Here is a 16,572-nt window from a genome sequence, read left to right as displayed (position 1 = left end):
AATAACAGAGCCCACCCTCATGGGTGATCGGATCCAACAAGGAGGAATACCAGCCAGTCGACTACCTTTATACCTGGGCAGGTAGGTGGAGCCATGGGCGGAGTCAGCGGTGGTCAGCCCAGGTATAACAGCGTGACAAGAGGCGACCTCGTATAGTGATACAACAGTGAGAACAGTGATAACAATATAACAGTGATAACTATAGTGTAACGATAGTGAACGATAAAAGTGGTTTACCACAAGGTGCATCAAAAAAGAAAGAACTTGCATTTATATAGTGCCTTTCACATCCTTCGGACCTCCCCAAAGCACTTCAGAATCAATGATTTACGTAGTCACTATTGCTTTGTAGACAATTAAGGTAACTGATTTGTGCCCATCAAGGTTCCACAAACTGCAATGAGATCAATGACCAGTGGAGAACTTGCTCTTTTTCGAAAATGTGCCATGGGATCTTTTATGAACAGCTGAGCAGGGTGATGGGGCCTCGGTTAAATGTCTCACCCGAAGAACGACATCTGTGACAACACAGCACTCCCTCAGTCGTCACTGATGGGTATTTTAAGAGTTTTTTTTGTCGGAGTGATGCGGGCAGGTCACTTGACTACTGACTGATGGGTGGCATAATGGGGCCTCAATAAAAGTCTTCAAAATGCTGCTTTGGTTTAGAAGAAGGGTAGAGAAGAAATATTGCAGCAATTCTGCAACTTAGCGTAGCATTCCATTTTAATTAGTCTATTATTCTTCCTGGGACAAATGCATCAGTTTAAAGGTATAAATTAATATTGGACTCTGAGGTGGCAGAAAATTCTTTTTAATAACCATTTGATTGACTTGTGTGGTTATTTAAAATATGGAAGTATGACTGTGTGACACATTGATGATATGTTAATGGAGAAATTGATCATTTTGAAGATGCTAAACCTCTCAATCTCATGTTATGTCCACCTGTATTTACATAACCTTTTATTAAGTACCGCATCCTCTACAGTCATGCCTGACAATATGATATTAAATAATTTGTGGTTTTGATTTAGTGTTTGCGAAGAAGGCATAACTATCATGTTAGAGATTGCATGTGCTGAGTAAAATCATTTGCCTAAGCTACTGCATTCAGAAAGTGTGAAATGTGTTCTGAGAAGTTTTGATGTGATAAAATGTTTTATAATTGGAACTTTAAAAAAAAAAGTGGAACGTTTCATATGAAATACAGTTGCTTTTTTAAAAAAAACCTAAGAGAAAGATTTGCAGCAAGCATGTTTAGAAATTGAGAATACTCAAATCCAGTTGGACTCACTTGCCAGGTTTGCTATTAAGTGCAAATGTGCAGGCAAAGGTGAAGCATCACAGATGCCAACCCTTATTTACAAATGTTAAGACACCACTATATATGTTGGGACACACATTCAACTAAAGTTATGAAGGTTTTTCAGTAGTGCACTGCAATATTACTTTTGAATTGCAAGCTAATTGCCACCCATTCTCCGCTTGTGCCTTCAGGGAAGCTGGTAGGTGTAGATAAAAGCTTCATTTAATTTTTCGATAAATTTTGACAGTCAGGAAGGAATTCTGCTACTTAGCTCAAATTTGGTTTTACTGCCATCAATAAAACTTTACATTTGTATGGCATGCAATGAATAAAACTAACGTGCAAAACAGATGAGAGTTCAATGAAGACTGTCAAATAATAAAAGGATCCTTCAAGCCAAAGCACATCTGCTCTGTTAGATTGAAAGCTTTACAATAGAGCAAATTCCCAAGCTGCAGTGTATACACTTTAAATAATTTTGCTTACTAATTGGCCATTTATTAAAACCAAGCATTTTAGGGGGAAAAAACACCTCTGATCTATTGGCTAAATTCTACTGTAAATGTATTTTTTAATATATATATTTGGAGTACACATTTACTCATCAAGGTGAGGGACGTCATTGCTGGAAAATAAAGCAGTTTTCTGTTTTTTGCACCCGAATATTCATATCAATCACTCGTGGATCAGGTACAACGTGACCAGGTGGAAAGTAAAGCTTTCAAGACTGTCTCTTGTCCTACACTTTGGAAGACGCGCCCTGCTGCAGAAGTGTAACTTTCCATTTCCTACAGTCACCCGAGCAACCTCAACTGATTGATTTTGTGCTGAATTGAGTTGTGAACCAACATCAGAAAGGAACTGGGTTGAGACTGTCTAAACTCATTTCACTTGGGATCATGAACGGCCAGCAGCAAGAGAAGACTTTTAAGCCATCAGTATCTGCTGAGCCCCAAGGTGAAATGTGCAATCCAACTCTCTTCCCTTACACTTCTTGGACATATCGCCAAAGGTTAGCCTGCTGCTACCTGTTTGTGGTCAATTTACTCATCAAGGACCATGGATCAAACCTGGGACCTTCCTGACCTTTCCCCACGATATCCGTTTACTAGCTGAGTTATTGAGGTAGCATTTAGATCTATCCTGGCAATAACCACAATTTTGGAACATTTGAACAGTCTCTCAAATCATCTGGCAGGACCCCGTCCTTCCCCTCATGGAAAAAAAAATGGTCAAAGTAAGTTTTACAGCTAGACTTCATCGAATCATACAGCACAGAAGGAGACCGTTCGGCCCATCGTGCCTGTGTCGTCTCTTTGAAAGCGTCCCAATTAGTCCCAGTCCCCCGCTCTTTCCCTGTAGCCCTTCAATTTTTTCTGTTTCAAGTGTATACAGTATATACAATTCCATTTTGAAAGTTACTATTGAATTTGCTTCCACCACCCTTTCAGACAGTGCATTCAAGCTCAACAATTTGCTACGTTTAAAAAATAAATAAATAAATGGTCACCTCATCTCCCCTCTGGTTCTTTTGCCAATTATCTTAAAATAGACTCAACCATGCCTGATCTCAATTATATTACATAGTGTACTATTGGCTTTGTTAATACTATTAATGAGCATAAAACTGTGTACTTGATAGTTTATTTCTCAGTATTAGAGAAAAAAACTCAGCTGAATGGATGTTAATAACAAGAATGGTTCAATAACATTTTCTGAATAAATTGAAAGGTTAAAAGATCAGGCCAGTTATGTTCATTGAACTGAAAAATATCTTCCCAAATATTTTACTTCGGCAATATCCTTTAAGCATTTTGATTATTAACGCAATGTTCTCTGATCAGAGGGTTTTCCTACAAGCACCAGGAAAGGCCACTTCCTCCCGACCTCATGCACATCATTTATGTTGTAACCTGCAAAATTTGGGGTTTACTTAAAATCAGGGTGCTACGGAAGGAGTTCAAGCGCTTGTTATCTCTGAAGTGTTTAATTTTCCACTATCTCCTTAGTATTTGTGCAAAAGGATTCAAGCATGTGGTACTAGTGGTCATGGAAAGAATGCTTAACTAACCCTTGAAATTATAAGACTTAAGAAATAGGAGCAGGAATAGACCACTTGGCCCCTCGAGCCTGCTCCGCCATTCAATAAGATCATGGCTGATTTTGGGCTCAAAGCCACTTCCCTGCCCGCTCCCCATAACTCTTCACTCCCTTATCTTGCAAAAATCTGTCTATCTCCACCTTAAATGTATTTAATAACCCAGCCTCCACGGCTCTCTGGGGCAGAGAATTCCACAGATTTACAACCCTCTGAGAGAAGAAATTCCTCCTCATCTCAGTTCTAAAAGGCGACCCTTTATTCTGAAACTATGCCCCAGAGTTCTAGATTTGCCCATGAGGGGAAACATCCTCTGTGCATCTACCTTGTTGAACCCCCTCAGTATCTTATGTTTCAATAAGATCACCTCTCATTCTTCTAAATTTCAATGAGTATAGGCCCAGCCTGCTCAACCTTTCCTCATAAGTCAACCCCCTCATCTCTGGAATCAACCGAGTGAATCGTCTCTGAACTGCCTCCAATGCAAGTATATCCTTCCTTAAATAAGGAGACCAAACTGTACACGATACTCGAGGTGTGGTCTCACCATTACCCTGTACAGTTGTAGCAGGACTTCCCTGCTTTTATACTCCAACCCCCTTGAAATAAATCCCAACATTCCATTTGTGTTTTTGATTACTTGCTGTACCTGCATGCTAACTTTTTGTGTTTCATGCCTAAGGACCCCCAGGTCCCTCTGAACTGTAGCATTTTGTAACCCCTCTCCATTTAAATAATTTACTCTTTTATTTTTCCTGCCAAAGTGGATAACCTAGCACTTTCTCACATTATACTCCATCTGCCAAATGTTTGCCCACTCACTTAGCCTGTCTATATCCCATTGCAGATTCTTTGAGTCCTCTGGACAACTTGCTTTCCCACCCATCTTTGTATCATCCGCAAACTTGGCTACATTACACTCGGTCCCTTCATCCAAGTCATTAATGTAGATTGTAAATAGTTGAGGCCCCAGCACTGATCCCTGTGGCACTCCACTAGTTACCGTTTGCCAACCGGAAAATGACCCATTTATCCTGACTCTCTGCTTATGCAGAGAAATTATGCAGCAAGTGCTACAATGCTCAAGGATTTCTCAAGGCAAGCCATAATTTTAATATGGAACACTTTGCGTGTTCTTGCATGTAAATCCACCTAATTGTTTCCCTTAACGTGTGATCTGCTATAATGTAACAGCATGCTGGCTTTTTGAGTCAAGTATTTTAGCAGCATTTTTTTTACAAAATGAAAATGCTCTTATCAAAAAAAAGAATAATCTTGCTGTGTTGTACTTTGACTAGCGGTGCAGGTAATATGCAGTAGTCACTATTGGGTATGCTGAATTTTCCATGTAATGAACATTCCTTTAAGATTGCAGAACATAAGGTTGTGCCAGTGGCACCGTATCACAGTCATTTACACTTGTAAGGAAGTAATTTATTTTTAAAACTTTTTTTTACCCGATAACGATGATTAGCGAATCTTAAGTTTTGCTACTTATAATTGAGAGCTGAAGAAGCTATTCATGGAAAATATGAAAAATTATTGGTGTTTAAAAGAGCCTTGCGTAAACAGGTTATTGACAAGCTTTTAAAAAAAAAAAAAATCATGTATGAGAATATACAACATTTTTAAAACATTTTTTAAACATTTTTTAAACATTGTTTGCTTGATCCTTTTTCTGCTTGTATTTTTCAGGAGCCCTGACGATCTTTCACGAGAGATTGTTCTGTTACAGCAACGCGAACTTGTCCTCAAGCAACAGAACTCCTCCGTCACTACCAGGTGAAGTGGAGTTTTGGGATAGGCAGACAATGTTGGTTCTTGAATTTTAGATAACCAAATTTTGGTGAACTGAAAGGATTTGTAGTGTTATTTATCTTCTGGAGTATGAGTTAATAAGTAGGATGAATTACTATTTTTATACAATGTATAAGGTCCTATATTGCATGTGCTGTGTGTTTCTGGTCTTAGGTACATGAGATATAAAATTTGTGTGTCTGAGAATGGCCAAACCAGTACTTTCTCATGAGGCGCTGGCTGTTTAAATCAAAACACGGTGCGATCAACCCTGCCATTGTTAGTTATGCCATGACATGATCAACGTTCCCTCTAATTTTTTTTTTTTGAGCACGTTCCTTTTAACTGGCTCAGCGGTGTCTTGTTTAGCACACTTTGTACAAAAATAATAAATTGCAGGACAACGGAGTATTACAGTTTAAACTCTTTTATGAAGCATCAGATCTGTGATTTCAATCATATAGCACAGTGTGGACAAGATGGAGTTAGGACCCTGGGTCTTCCAAAACAAAGCAGTCCTTACAGATGCCTGCAGGCCAATGACAACTCAGCATGTGATCACATGTGAATATAATAAGTATTCCTTACAGATGCCTGCGGGCCAATGATAATTCAATATGCAAATGTTACATCCCCTTTTAAAAGAAAAATGTTATGCATTACTTTTAAACCTTTCTTCTACCTAATGTTCTCGGTAGCATAAACATATAAGTAAACTCAGCATTTAACTAACGCTGAAAACATCTCAACATTTCAATAACGATGTACAGTTTTTTTTTAGGGCAGCGATCCACCTACACCCTTTGACAGTTCACAAGTCAAGGATAACTCTAGGCTTGACCGCTCGTCCCGACCTTGTGTGGTATGGAACTGAGCATGCTCCTGAATCGGTCAACAAATCAGGTTCAGGTTTAGGTTCAGGTAAGTATGAAGAGTTTTGTGTATTGCTCTGTTCATCACACTCTGTTGAACTGATCCTCTCGTCGGAATGACGGTGTTGTTCCTTGGTGTTCAGGAGGTGCCTGCGATTGCGGCGGTACACCTGTCCTTCTGGGGTGCGGACGTGATACGATCGCTCAGTGTCAGCTGGCTGGATGACGACTGCTGGCTTCCAGTAGTCATGCTCCTGGATTCTGACGGATTCTCCATTGTGCAGCGGCGGCAGTAGTCTAGCTGACCTGTCATAGTATCTCTTTTGATGTTGCTGTCTCTGTACACGTTTTGCATGCACTTGCTTGCAGCTGACGACCTCTGGCTGCAGCTGCTGGTTGGTGCTTGGAAGGATTGAGCGAAGTCTGTGGCTCATCAACAGCTGCGCTGGTGACTTTAAGTTGTCAACGGGAGTGTTGCGGTACTCAAGGAGACTGATGTAGGAGTCTCTTTTGTCCCCTTTGGCTTTGTCCATGAGTGTTTTTGCAAGCTGGACAGTTTTTTCAGCAAGGCCATTACTTTGAGGGTAATGTGGGCTTGATGTGACGTGTGTGAAATTCCATGCCTTGGCAAACGACTCGAACTCTTTTGATTTGTATTGGGGGCCATTGTCTGAGACTAAGGTCTCTACCATGCCATGCCTGTCAAAGGCTACCTTTTAGCTTGTGGATCACAGCTGCAGATGTGGTGCTGTGAAGCTTGTCCAGTTCAAAAAATCTGCTGTAGTAATCAACAGTCACTATGTAGTCCTCGTTGTTCCATGTGAACAGATCCGTTGCCGCGACCTGCCAGGGCCTGTCTGGGATACGGTGAGGTATCATGGGCTCTTTGACATTTGATGGGCGGCGTTCTAGACAAATGAAACATTTCCCGACAATGTCCTCAATGTGTTTGCACATTCCGGGCCAAAACATAATGTCACGTGCTCTTTGTTTGCATTTTTCCATGCCCATATGTCCAGCATGAATTTTTGTCAACATCTCTTCTCTGAGACTGGTAGGAATGATGATTTTTCTCCCCTTTGAAAACGATTCCGTTGATTTGTGACAGTTCGTCTCTGTGGTTCCAGAATTCAGATATGCCCTGAGGGCATTTCCTCCTTTCCTCAGGCCATCCTTCATGTATGACTTTGCTCAGCAGTGTGAGTTTTGCATCTTCCTCTGTTCCTGCTCAGATTTCCTTTTTAGTTTTGAGTCACTCACAGGTAAGCTGTTGTACACCATGTGCACCTGCACATCCATGCCTTCACTGAGGCTGCTGTCCTGGTAGCTAAGAGACTTTCTGGAGAGCGTGTCTGCGACAGGAATGTCTTTGCCTGGGCGGTGAATGATTGTGAAGTCGTACTTCTGTAGCTGAAGGATCATTCTCTGTAGCCTTGGTGGGGCTGCGGCTAGTGGTTTCCTCTTGATTGACTCGAGGGGCTTGTGGTCGGATTCCACAATGACTTGTCAGCCATAGACGTACTGGTGGAAACGCTTACATCCAAACAGAATTGCATATAGCTCTTTCTCGATTTGAGCATAGTTGATTTCACTGTCTGAGAGAGATCTGGAAGCGTAGCCGATGGGCTTTCCTTCTTGCAGTAATACTGCGTCTAGTCCGTACTTTGATGCGTCCACTTGTAGTCTGAGCTCTTTGTTGGGGTCGAAGTAGGCAAGAACTGGTTCTCTGGTGATTAGGTCTTTCATTTTCTGAAATGCTGTGTCATTTTGTTTGTCCCACAGGAACTCATTGGATTGTTTGAGCAACTGACGCATGGGTGCGTTGATTTCGGAGAGGCTCGGGGCAAACTTGGCTAAGTAGTTAACCATGCCTAGTACTGTCTCTAGCTCTGCGCGGTTCTTCGGCGGTTCCATCTTCTTGATGGCAGAGATTTTCTCTGGATCCGGCTTAATGCCATCAGTTGAGAGGCGATGCCCGAAATAACTGATCTCGGTGGATCTGATTATGCTTTTTTCGGGGTTGAGCCGGATACCTTTCTCCTGTGATCTTTGTAGCATCGCACGGAGGTTCCTGTCATGTTCCTCTCTCTTCCTGCCATAGATGAGGATGTCATCTACGATTGCGACTACTCCGTCGAGGCCTTCATAGGTTTCGTCGATCTTCTGCTGGAATTCATCCTGAGCTGAGATAAGACCAAATGGTAAACGCAGAAATCGGTAGCGTCCAAATGGTGTGTTGAACGTTGTTAGCTTAGATGACTCTTCCGTGAGCTTGATAGTCCAGTATCCTGATCGTGCGTCCATTACACTGAAGTAACGTGCTCCCACTAGCTTGGGTGTGATGTCATCTAGCGTTGGTAGAGGGTAGTGAGGGCGTTTGATAGCCTTGTTCAAATCTCGGGTCGAGACAGACTCTGAGCTTGCCTGTATGTGGTTTCTCAACCACTACTAACGTGTTGACCCACTCTGTCGGTTCTGTTTCCCGGACGATGATTTCTGTATTCTCCATGCTCTGCAGCTCCTCTTTCAGGCGACTACGTAGAGCAAGGGGTATCCTTCTCGGTGGGCAAACCACAGGGGTTGCTGCTGGGTCAAGGTGAATAGTGCATTCACCTGGGAATAGTCCGATTCCTTTGAAAACGTCAGCAAACTCCTCCTATGACTGTCTGTCTGCTTCTCAACTGGTGCTGTCAATGATAGCACTAGCTTGACGAGGTCCATGTCTAAACATGCCTTTAGACCTAGCACTGGAGGTGCTTGAGTGTCAACAATGTAAAAGTCCAACATCATGTCGCTTTCTTTGTACTTGCATTTCATCACGCATGTGCCTTTTACAATGAGCTGCTCACCCCCATAGCCGGTCAGTCTGCGTGAGGTGGGCTGTAGCTCACACTCATCCTTCAAGCTGTGATACTCAGAGGAATTACATTAACCTGAGACCCAGTGTCCAGTTTAAACTTAAGCTCTTTGCCCTGTTTTCCTATCTCAATATCGGCATAGGCTTGCTCAGTCCCTGAAATCTTTTTTTTGTGACACAATCAATAAACAGTTCCTCTGCATTTGGCTCTCTATCTGGCATTTGGCTGTCACTCACTACTGTTTTTCCAAAAACAGTCTTGCAAACTTTAGCAAAGTGGTTCCGTTTACCACATGTAGCACATTGCCTTCCTTTGGCGGGGCAGTGCTCCTTTTCTCCATGCCAGTTGTTTCCACAATATCCACAGTTTTTGAAGCGTTTTATGTCTGTGTCGCCCATTTTTAGAACTCTTTCTGTTCTGAAACACGCTCTCTGGGCGGTGTTCTTTGGTGTGTGTCTATTAACTGCGTGCACTGTCTGTTCACACGAGCTGTTCGTGGCGCCGGTTATGGTTTTCAACTGTGCTTGGGCTATCTCGTGCGATCTAGCTATGTCCATAGCTTTGTCCAGCGTTAGCCCAGACCCAACATTCAGAAGTTTCTCTCTCACTTTTTAGCTGAATGTATTCCAAACACGATGCAGTCTCTGACCATCTCATCTTTATCTGCATATACACAGTCTTTTACCAGCAGTTTTAACTCAGTCACGAACTGTTCAAATGACTCACTAACTCCTTGTACTTTCTTCTGAAACTTGTACCTAGCGAATATCGTATTTGTCTTGGGCATCACATATGATTCAAAACGGTCAAAATAACTTTTCAGTACCTTTGCTTCATCCGCGATGCGAGACCATGTGTTAACAATGCCTCTCCCTTTTTCTCCGATCCACAGGAGTAGGTAGCTGCATCTTTCTTCCTTCCCTTTGCTTTTCAATGCACCCGAGAACATTAACTCCATGTGTTGCTTGAACTTGCACCATTCTCTAGGTAAGTTCAAAGATTCCCAATTCATTCGAGGTAACGGAGCTCCAACGATGTCCATTTCGAATCCCTGTTCTGACACCATGTCTTGTTTTGCACACTTTGTACAAAAATAATAAATTGCAGGACAACGGAGTATTACCGTTTAAACTCTTTTATGAAGCATCAGGTCTGTGATTTCAATCATACAGCACAGTGTGGACAAGATGGAGTTAGGACCCTGGGTCTTCCAAAACAAAGCAGTCCTTACAGATGCCTGCAAGCCAATGACAACTCAGCATGTGATCACATGTGAATGTAATAACTATTCCTTACAGATGCCTGCGGGCCAATGATAATTCAATATGCAAATGTTACAAGCGGCCTCTTCAAATTTTCGCGCATATGCGGTTTCTTCCTTGTAACAGCTGGTAAGTGGCCTGCGCGGGACCTCCAGTCGGCTGCGCAGCTTAGCCGGAACGCTGGCTATGACTAATGCTCCCTCTAATTTCTTTTGGCCAACACTGCCCCTTTAATGGGCTGTGCGGGCCATTCAAAGTTCCGCTTTAAAAGCTGGCTCACCGGCCGCGTGGCTGCACAGCTTGAAGGGAACGTTGGCTATGACTTATTGAAACAGAGTGGAAGATCAGTGGTTCAAGTACTCAGTGGAGCTGCACAGCTGATCCACAAAAAAACTCTTATGGTGCATTATAAACTTAAAATAAACCCCCCCCCCCCCAAAAAAAAACCTCATCAAGGACACCATTTTTGGGCAAGGAGTAACAAATGACTGAGCAATGTTGGACAGGATTGGTTGAGTGAGACCATCAGGATGCTTTGGGATGAATTCTCTTGCATTTTGACATAGGAGACAGCAGAGAAGATTTTTATTTACTTTGGCCATTGGCAACAAAATTCTGAAAAGATAGTACGATTGTCTCTGCCTTAAATCCTTGTGTTAAGTGTAGGATTCTGAAATTAGGATTCTATTGAAAGGAAAGAAAGACTTGCATTTATATAACGTCTTGCACGACCTCTGAACATCACAAAGCGATTTACAGCCAATTAAGTACTTTTGAAGCGTAGTCACTGTTGTAATGCAGGAAATGTATTGATCTTCCTATGTCTAACTTTTAGGAGTCCATTATTTTGAAGTAAAGTTGAAGCAGTCATTACCTTCTTTCAGTGCCTTAATCATGCTTTGTAAGTATGTGATATAGCACTTGCAAACAATCCTAGCAACATCTAGTAACATCAATGGTGCACCAATTTTTATTTTGACAGCATGGCTGATTTGGATCTATTCTGTGGTGGTTGGTATGTCAGCCACCCATTGGCTTCTTGGTATTAGGCCTTGATGTAACACTGGTGCTGACCCAACCTTTCCTAACGGAATTGACCTTAATACGAATGCCGTGGGAAATTAAGCAAGAGCAGATAAATTCCGATCCAACCGTTAGGAGTTCTCACCACTTCTTGTGTCAGTGAGGCTAGGGAGCAACAGGGAACTTAAACCAGACTTTTTTTTTTAAATAGAAGAAAAACTCTTGTACTTGCAGTTGCCATTATTAAAGTGTACTCTGACTTTCAGGCAAAATATAAATGTTTGTGTTTAGTTTTGAGGCTGATGATCGAGTTTTTATAGAACTGAAATAATTTGCGTGTGTATTTTCCCCCTGGTTTTACGACACTTTTGTGTTATTCTACTAACTTGTGCATCTTAAAAGGTGCCCCACAAGAGTTGTTAAAAAAGAGAAATGAAGCAGAAAATGGGAATACTTATCATTAGGGAATGCTGCAGGGACCAGTGAAACCTAATCTTTGTTCCAGCGTTAAATGTGCGAAATGCGCTTCCTGCTGATCCTTGGGTGGTTTGACTTTTCTTTAGGGAGGGGGAGGGTTAATTATAACTACAGGAAAATGCTTTAAGTTTAGCAAAATCAGGCATCATTTCATCATACTGATGCACATCAGCTCTGTGTTTGTGATTGAATCCAGTAGCACTGCAGGAGAGGTTACTCTGGCCACAAGGTATTGCTTTGGGGGAAAGGGGGAAAAAAATCTCCTCTTCAAAGAATAATATAGATGTCATTCATCACCGCATTCTCTAGCAATTCCTTTCCACTTCACACAAGTTGCGAAACGCTCTACTTTTATAATTGATTTTACACTCAGATTTCAAGAAAAATATCTCTTGTATACCCTCTACATGCTTCTTCAGGTTATCACTCCTGTTAATTTTTCTCTAATTTCTTTTTCAACTGTAAAAGATAATGAAACCCTTGAGCACTTTTTGTAAAAGAGCAAGTTTAAAATGGTTATTGAACAGCATCTGTTAAACGTGTTCTTTACTGCACAGCTGTGAGGATTTTGGCTGATTGCAAAGAAAGGAAAATAGCACTGCAAATCTAAATATAGGTCAGTACTGTCTTCAAGGCATTTCGTCAAAACCAGTGCACAGCTCCAATTCAAGCAAATATCGGGGCACCTCAGCTGTTGTATTGAGGTGTGCAGCTGTAGATTATGAATGTAAATATCACAGTGTAAAAGAAATTACTGAGGCTGTGATTAAAATATGCATAAAAGCTGCATTGTGGATAATTCATGAAATATTGGACCACCAACCAGTGTAAATGTGCATTTGTTTGCCAGCACCTAATGTACAACCAGCATGTAGTCCGGATATCTGGCAGTATATATGTGAGCTTTCAAATTCTACCTGACATTAAATACTGTAAGAATATTGTCTTCGATTTAATATCGAGAAAACCAAAACCATCCTTTTCAGTTCCTGTCAGCATCTACGTGCCTCTGGATGTGACTGTGCTGATTGGCATCTTGGGTTGAATCTTGAGGTGTACAACTTTGACTCTGAGCAAAGCTTCTTACTTTGTATTTGCTCTGTTGACTAGAATGATTTCTTTTGTCTGTGGAATGTTGCCCACTTGCATCCTTGCCTCTCCTCCACTGATAACACTGAAACCTTAATACATGCCTTCGTCACCTCAAGGGTTGACCTCGCCAACACTGCTTGCCAGGCCCCTTATTTGCACGCTGTACAAACTCCAAGAAATTCAGCCCATGTCCTCTTCCGCATAAAATCTGCACACACGTCACTCCTGTCTTTGGTAATCTCTACTGATACTTTGTGTTCTACCAAATCTATTTCAAGATTCTCGTTTTCATTTCCCTCTCTGAATAATAATTTCCAGCTGGACAACCACGCATGCACCTTCTGCTCTTCTGAAACTGGCTTACTATTTATTCATTGCTTTCTTTGTTGATATTTCAACCACTACACTGTGCTACTTTTGCCCTGCCTTAAAAAACGATTTTCCCTTTGCTATCACTTACCCTTTCTAAAAAAAAAAAAAAAAAAGTGCTCCCCTTTCCTACTTGATGTCCACCATTTTATCTTGTTAAGTACATTGAGCTATTTCCTTTTATGTGATGATCATTGTTACAAATAGGGTTATTTCTCAATACTTAAGCTCATCGTGAAAATCAGCTCCCACAGGTAAACCTGTGCTTCGCATATACCAAAACTTAAATTTAAGTGGAAAAATATCTGGGATAGTGCTGCCATATGGCAAACAAAAGAGTGCCATCCCAATGGGTGTGTACCAGAAGCAATGCAGTCTACGCCCATGTGCTTCAGATTTCTCTGGGCCAGTGAAAAACATCACGCTGACAGATCATGTAGCTCAGGCTAAAAACTAATTTGTGTTTATTAAAAAGTACAATTATAAAGGAGTAAAAAGAGTTGGAATAAACGGGTCTTTTTCCGAGTGGCAGGCAGTGACTAGTGGGGTACCGCAGGGATAGGTGCTCGGACCCCAACTATTCACTATATATATTAATAATCTAGACAAGGGAACTAGATGTAATATCTCCAAATTTGCAGATGACACAAAGCTAGGTGGGCGTGTGTGCTATGAGGAGGATGCTGAGAAACTCCAGTATGATTTGGACAGGTTGGGGGATTGGGCAGAAGCATGGCAGATGCAGTATAATGTGGATAAATGCGAGGTTATCCACTTTGGTGGCAAAAACAGGAAGGCAGATTATTATCTGAACGGCAATAGATTGGGAGAAGGGGAAGTGCAACGAGACCTGGGTGTCCTTGTGCACCAGTCGCTGAAGGTAAGCATGCAGGTGCAGCAGGCGGTTAAGAAGGCAAATGGTATGTTGGCCTTCATAGCGAGAGGATTCGAGTACAGGAACAAGGATGTCTTGCTGCAGTTGTACAGGGCCTTGGTGAGACCGCACCTTGAGTATTGTGTGTAGTTTTGGTCGCCTTATCTGAGGAAGCATATTCTTGCCATGGAGGGAGTGCAGCGAAGATTCACCAGACTGATACCTGGGATGGCAGGAATGACGTATGAAGAGAGATTGAGTCGATTGGTCTTATATTCGCTGGAGTTTAGAAGAATGAGAGGGGATCTCATTGAAACTTATTAAATTCTAACAGGACTAGGCAGACTAGATGCAGGAAGGATGTTCCCGATGGCGGGGGAGTCCAGAACCAGGGGTCACAGTCTAAGGATAAGGGGTAAGCCATTTAGGACAGAGATGAGGAATTTCTACACCCAGAGAGTGGTGAACCTGTGGGATTCTCTACCACAGAAGGCAGTTGAGGCAAATTCATTAAATATATTCAAGAAGGAGTTGGATATATTTCTTAAGGCTAAAGGGATCAAGGGATATGGTGAGAAAGCAGGGACAGGGTACTGAATTTGGATGATCAGCCATGATCTCATTGAATGGCAGAGCAGGCTCGAAGGGCCGAATGGCCTACTCCTCCTATCTTCTATGTTTCTATGAGTAAAGGCATAGCAGCAGGTTAAAAATGGAGTCATTAATTGTTATTGCTTTAGAGCTATTATTTTTTAAAACTAAGAATCTTTTTATGTGCTTTTTTATTAAACACACTGTTCTGTTGAGATTCAGGCGCTTCTGGCAACAGAGCTATCGATGAAGGTTCAGAACAAAGGCACAATGGCAGTAGGTGGCTCAGATACCATTAAGACTCTAATTTAACCAGGAAATGCTGATTCTAACACACTGTGCACCAGACTAGCTTTTGAAATAAAATGTTTATTTTTAATGGTTCTGCCATTAGGGGTAACAATAGCATCTCTTGTCTCAGTAGTAACCGTACTTGTATTAACTAATCACAAGCCTGAGGTGTCGAGCTAACCAATCTACATCTGACTGTTTACAGATAGATGTTAGCAAAGGCAGATTGACTCTACTGCCTCACCTTCAATGTCAAATACTGTACAAGTTTTTCCTTGTACTTGTCTTTATTTCCTTTTTCTTGTTTGTTGACTTGTGTTCTTTGTTTTCTAACCTCTTACATTAGAAAGATAGAATAATTGCTTTTGATTCTGAATACCATCAACAGATTTATTTCAGTAGCATGGATAGTTTGCTCTTTCAAACTATCCTGCTATAATTTGTCCATTTTGGAAAGTTGATTGTTGATGCTGATACGGCCCTGTGCAGTGAAAATGTCCTGGGGTCACAACAAGCGAAACGTGGTGGAAAGAACCAAGATTAGAGAGCCGGAGGGGAATGGAAAAAAAGAGAAAATAATGATAAAAGCTTTTAATGGTTTGATTGAGATCAGGACCAAGCAGCACCATTATTACTCCTGTAGCATATATTTTGCAGAAACAGAATGAATAGCAGACTCAGAGAAAATTATCAGCAATATTTCTGTTGTTTAGAACCAAACATGAGTGAAAAGGTTAAAATATCATTAGGAATGCTATTCTGAAATTACATCACTCAGCCAGTCAGCAGTTACAGATTTTGAACCTGCAGAGTAAGACTTTGGGATTTTTTTAATACATTTTTATTTATTTTGATGCAAAAGTGCTACTGCATCACTTAAAAAGGTTGAAGGAAAGCATATCTCCTAGATCTATTATATATTTTTTCTGTTGTACAAGTGGTATTATTACAATTGCAGTTGGGAATGGCTGTTTTCTAGTTCCTGTCCGAGGGATGAATTGGTTCAGCAACTATATTAAAAATAACAACTATTACACGTTAATATTACACATTGGTTATTCTTGCTGCAAAATTCGTTGTATTTGTGATGAGAATTTAAAATGCATTGAGATCGGGCAATTTTTAACAGCCGAGAAAAATAGAGTGTTTAAAATTGCAGTGATTTTTCTTTATTTACTGTGCTCAAAATGTCAGCAAGCTGCTTATGGCATTTCAGAAAGATTGAGTCAAGCTGTGTGTAAGCGATCAGAAATAAAAATTGTACCTTAAAGAAGTTGTATCACAATTTGTGACATTTTGTTTGTATAAGCTATTTTTATAGGATTTATAACAATTTTAACCTTCAAAGAACTTGGTTTCTGCAGTAAAACCATCACATTTGCTTCATATTTATGCAACAAGTGATAGAAGATAGGAGCAGGAGTAGGCCATTCGTGATGACGTAAATTATTTTTTTTTGGTATCGATGAAGATGCTGTAGCAACTGGCAAGGCGAGACTCCAGTGCGGGCGGGGGAGGGGGGTGGGTGCGGGTTGTAGGAGTAAGATAAGGAGACGGCACCCGTTCCATCGTTATGCCACCAGCAGTACCATGCAATCTGCGTCTATATAAACCCCGCAACTGACAGGTGAACAAGAATACCTTAATTAATTTGGTAGA

At 41.3% G+C, this 16,572-nt stretch overlaps 2 protein-coding genes and 1 long non-coding RNA gene across 6 annotated transcripts in view; 1 reads left to right on the top strand and 2 right to left on the bottom strand.

Annotated features, from left to right (window-relative positions):
- Positions 1-16,572, bottom strand: part of LOC147110317 (mitotic spindle assembly checkpoint protein MAD1-like) — a 998,542-nt gene that overhangs the window by 607,124 nt on the left and 374,846 nt on the right. The window lies entirely within an intron of this gene.
- The window catches only part of LOC147110318 (mitotic spindle assembly checkpoint protein MAD1-like), a 362,457-nt gene that overhangs the window by 82,167 nt on the left and 263,718 nt on the right, over positions 1-16,572 (top strand). For 3 of the 4 annotated variants that reach the window (XM_086000213.1, XM_086000211.1, XM_086000212.1), the window contains exon 10: positions 5,103-5,189. The exons of the other annotated variant lie outside the window; for it this stretch is intronic. In XM_086000213.1, coding sequence (XP_085856339.1) covers positions 5,103-5,189 — 87 coding nt within the window. The remainder of the gene's footprint in view (positions 1-5,102; positions 5,190-16,572) is intronic. 4 annotated transcript variants of the gene reach the window in all.
- Positions 1-16,572, bottom strand: part of LOC147110319 (uncharacterized) — a 61,042-nt gene that overhangs the window by 6,793 nt on the left and 37,677 nt on the right. The gene's annotated exons all lie outside the window — the stretch shown is intronic.

This window comes from Somniosus microcephalus, chromosome 11 (genome assembly GCF_052327205.1).
Source record: "Somniosus microcephalus isolate GS21.2 chromosome 11, FLI_Smic_1.0, whole genome shotgun sequence".
Lineage (NCBI taxonomy): Eukaryota > Metazoa > Chordata > Chondrichthyes > Squaliformes > Somniosidae > Somniosus > Somniosus microcephalus.
Note: the sequence above shows the minus strand (reverse complement) of the source record. Positions and strands in the feature narration are given on the sequence as shown.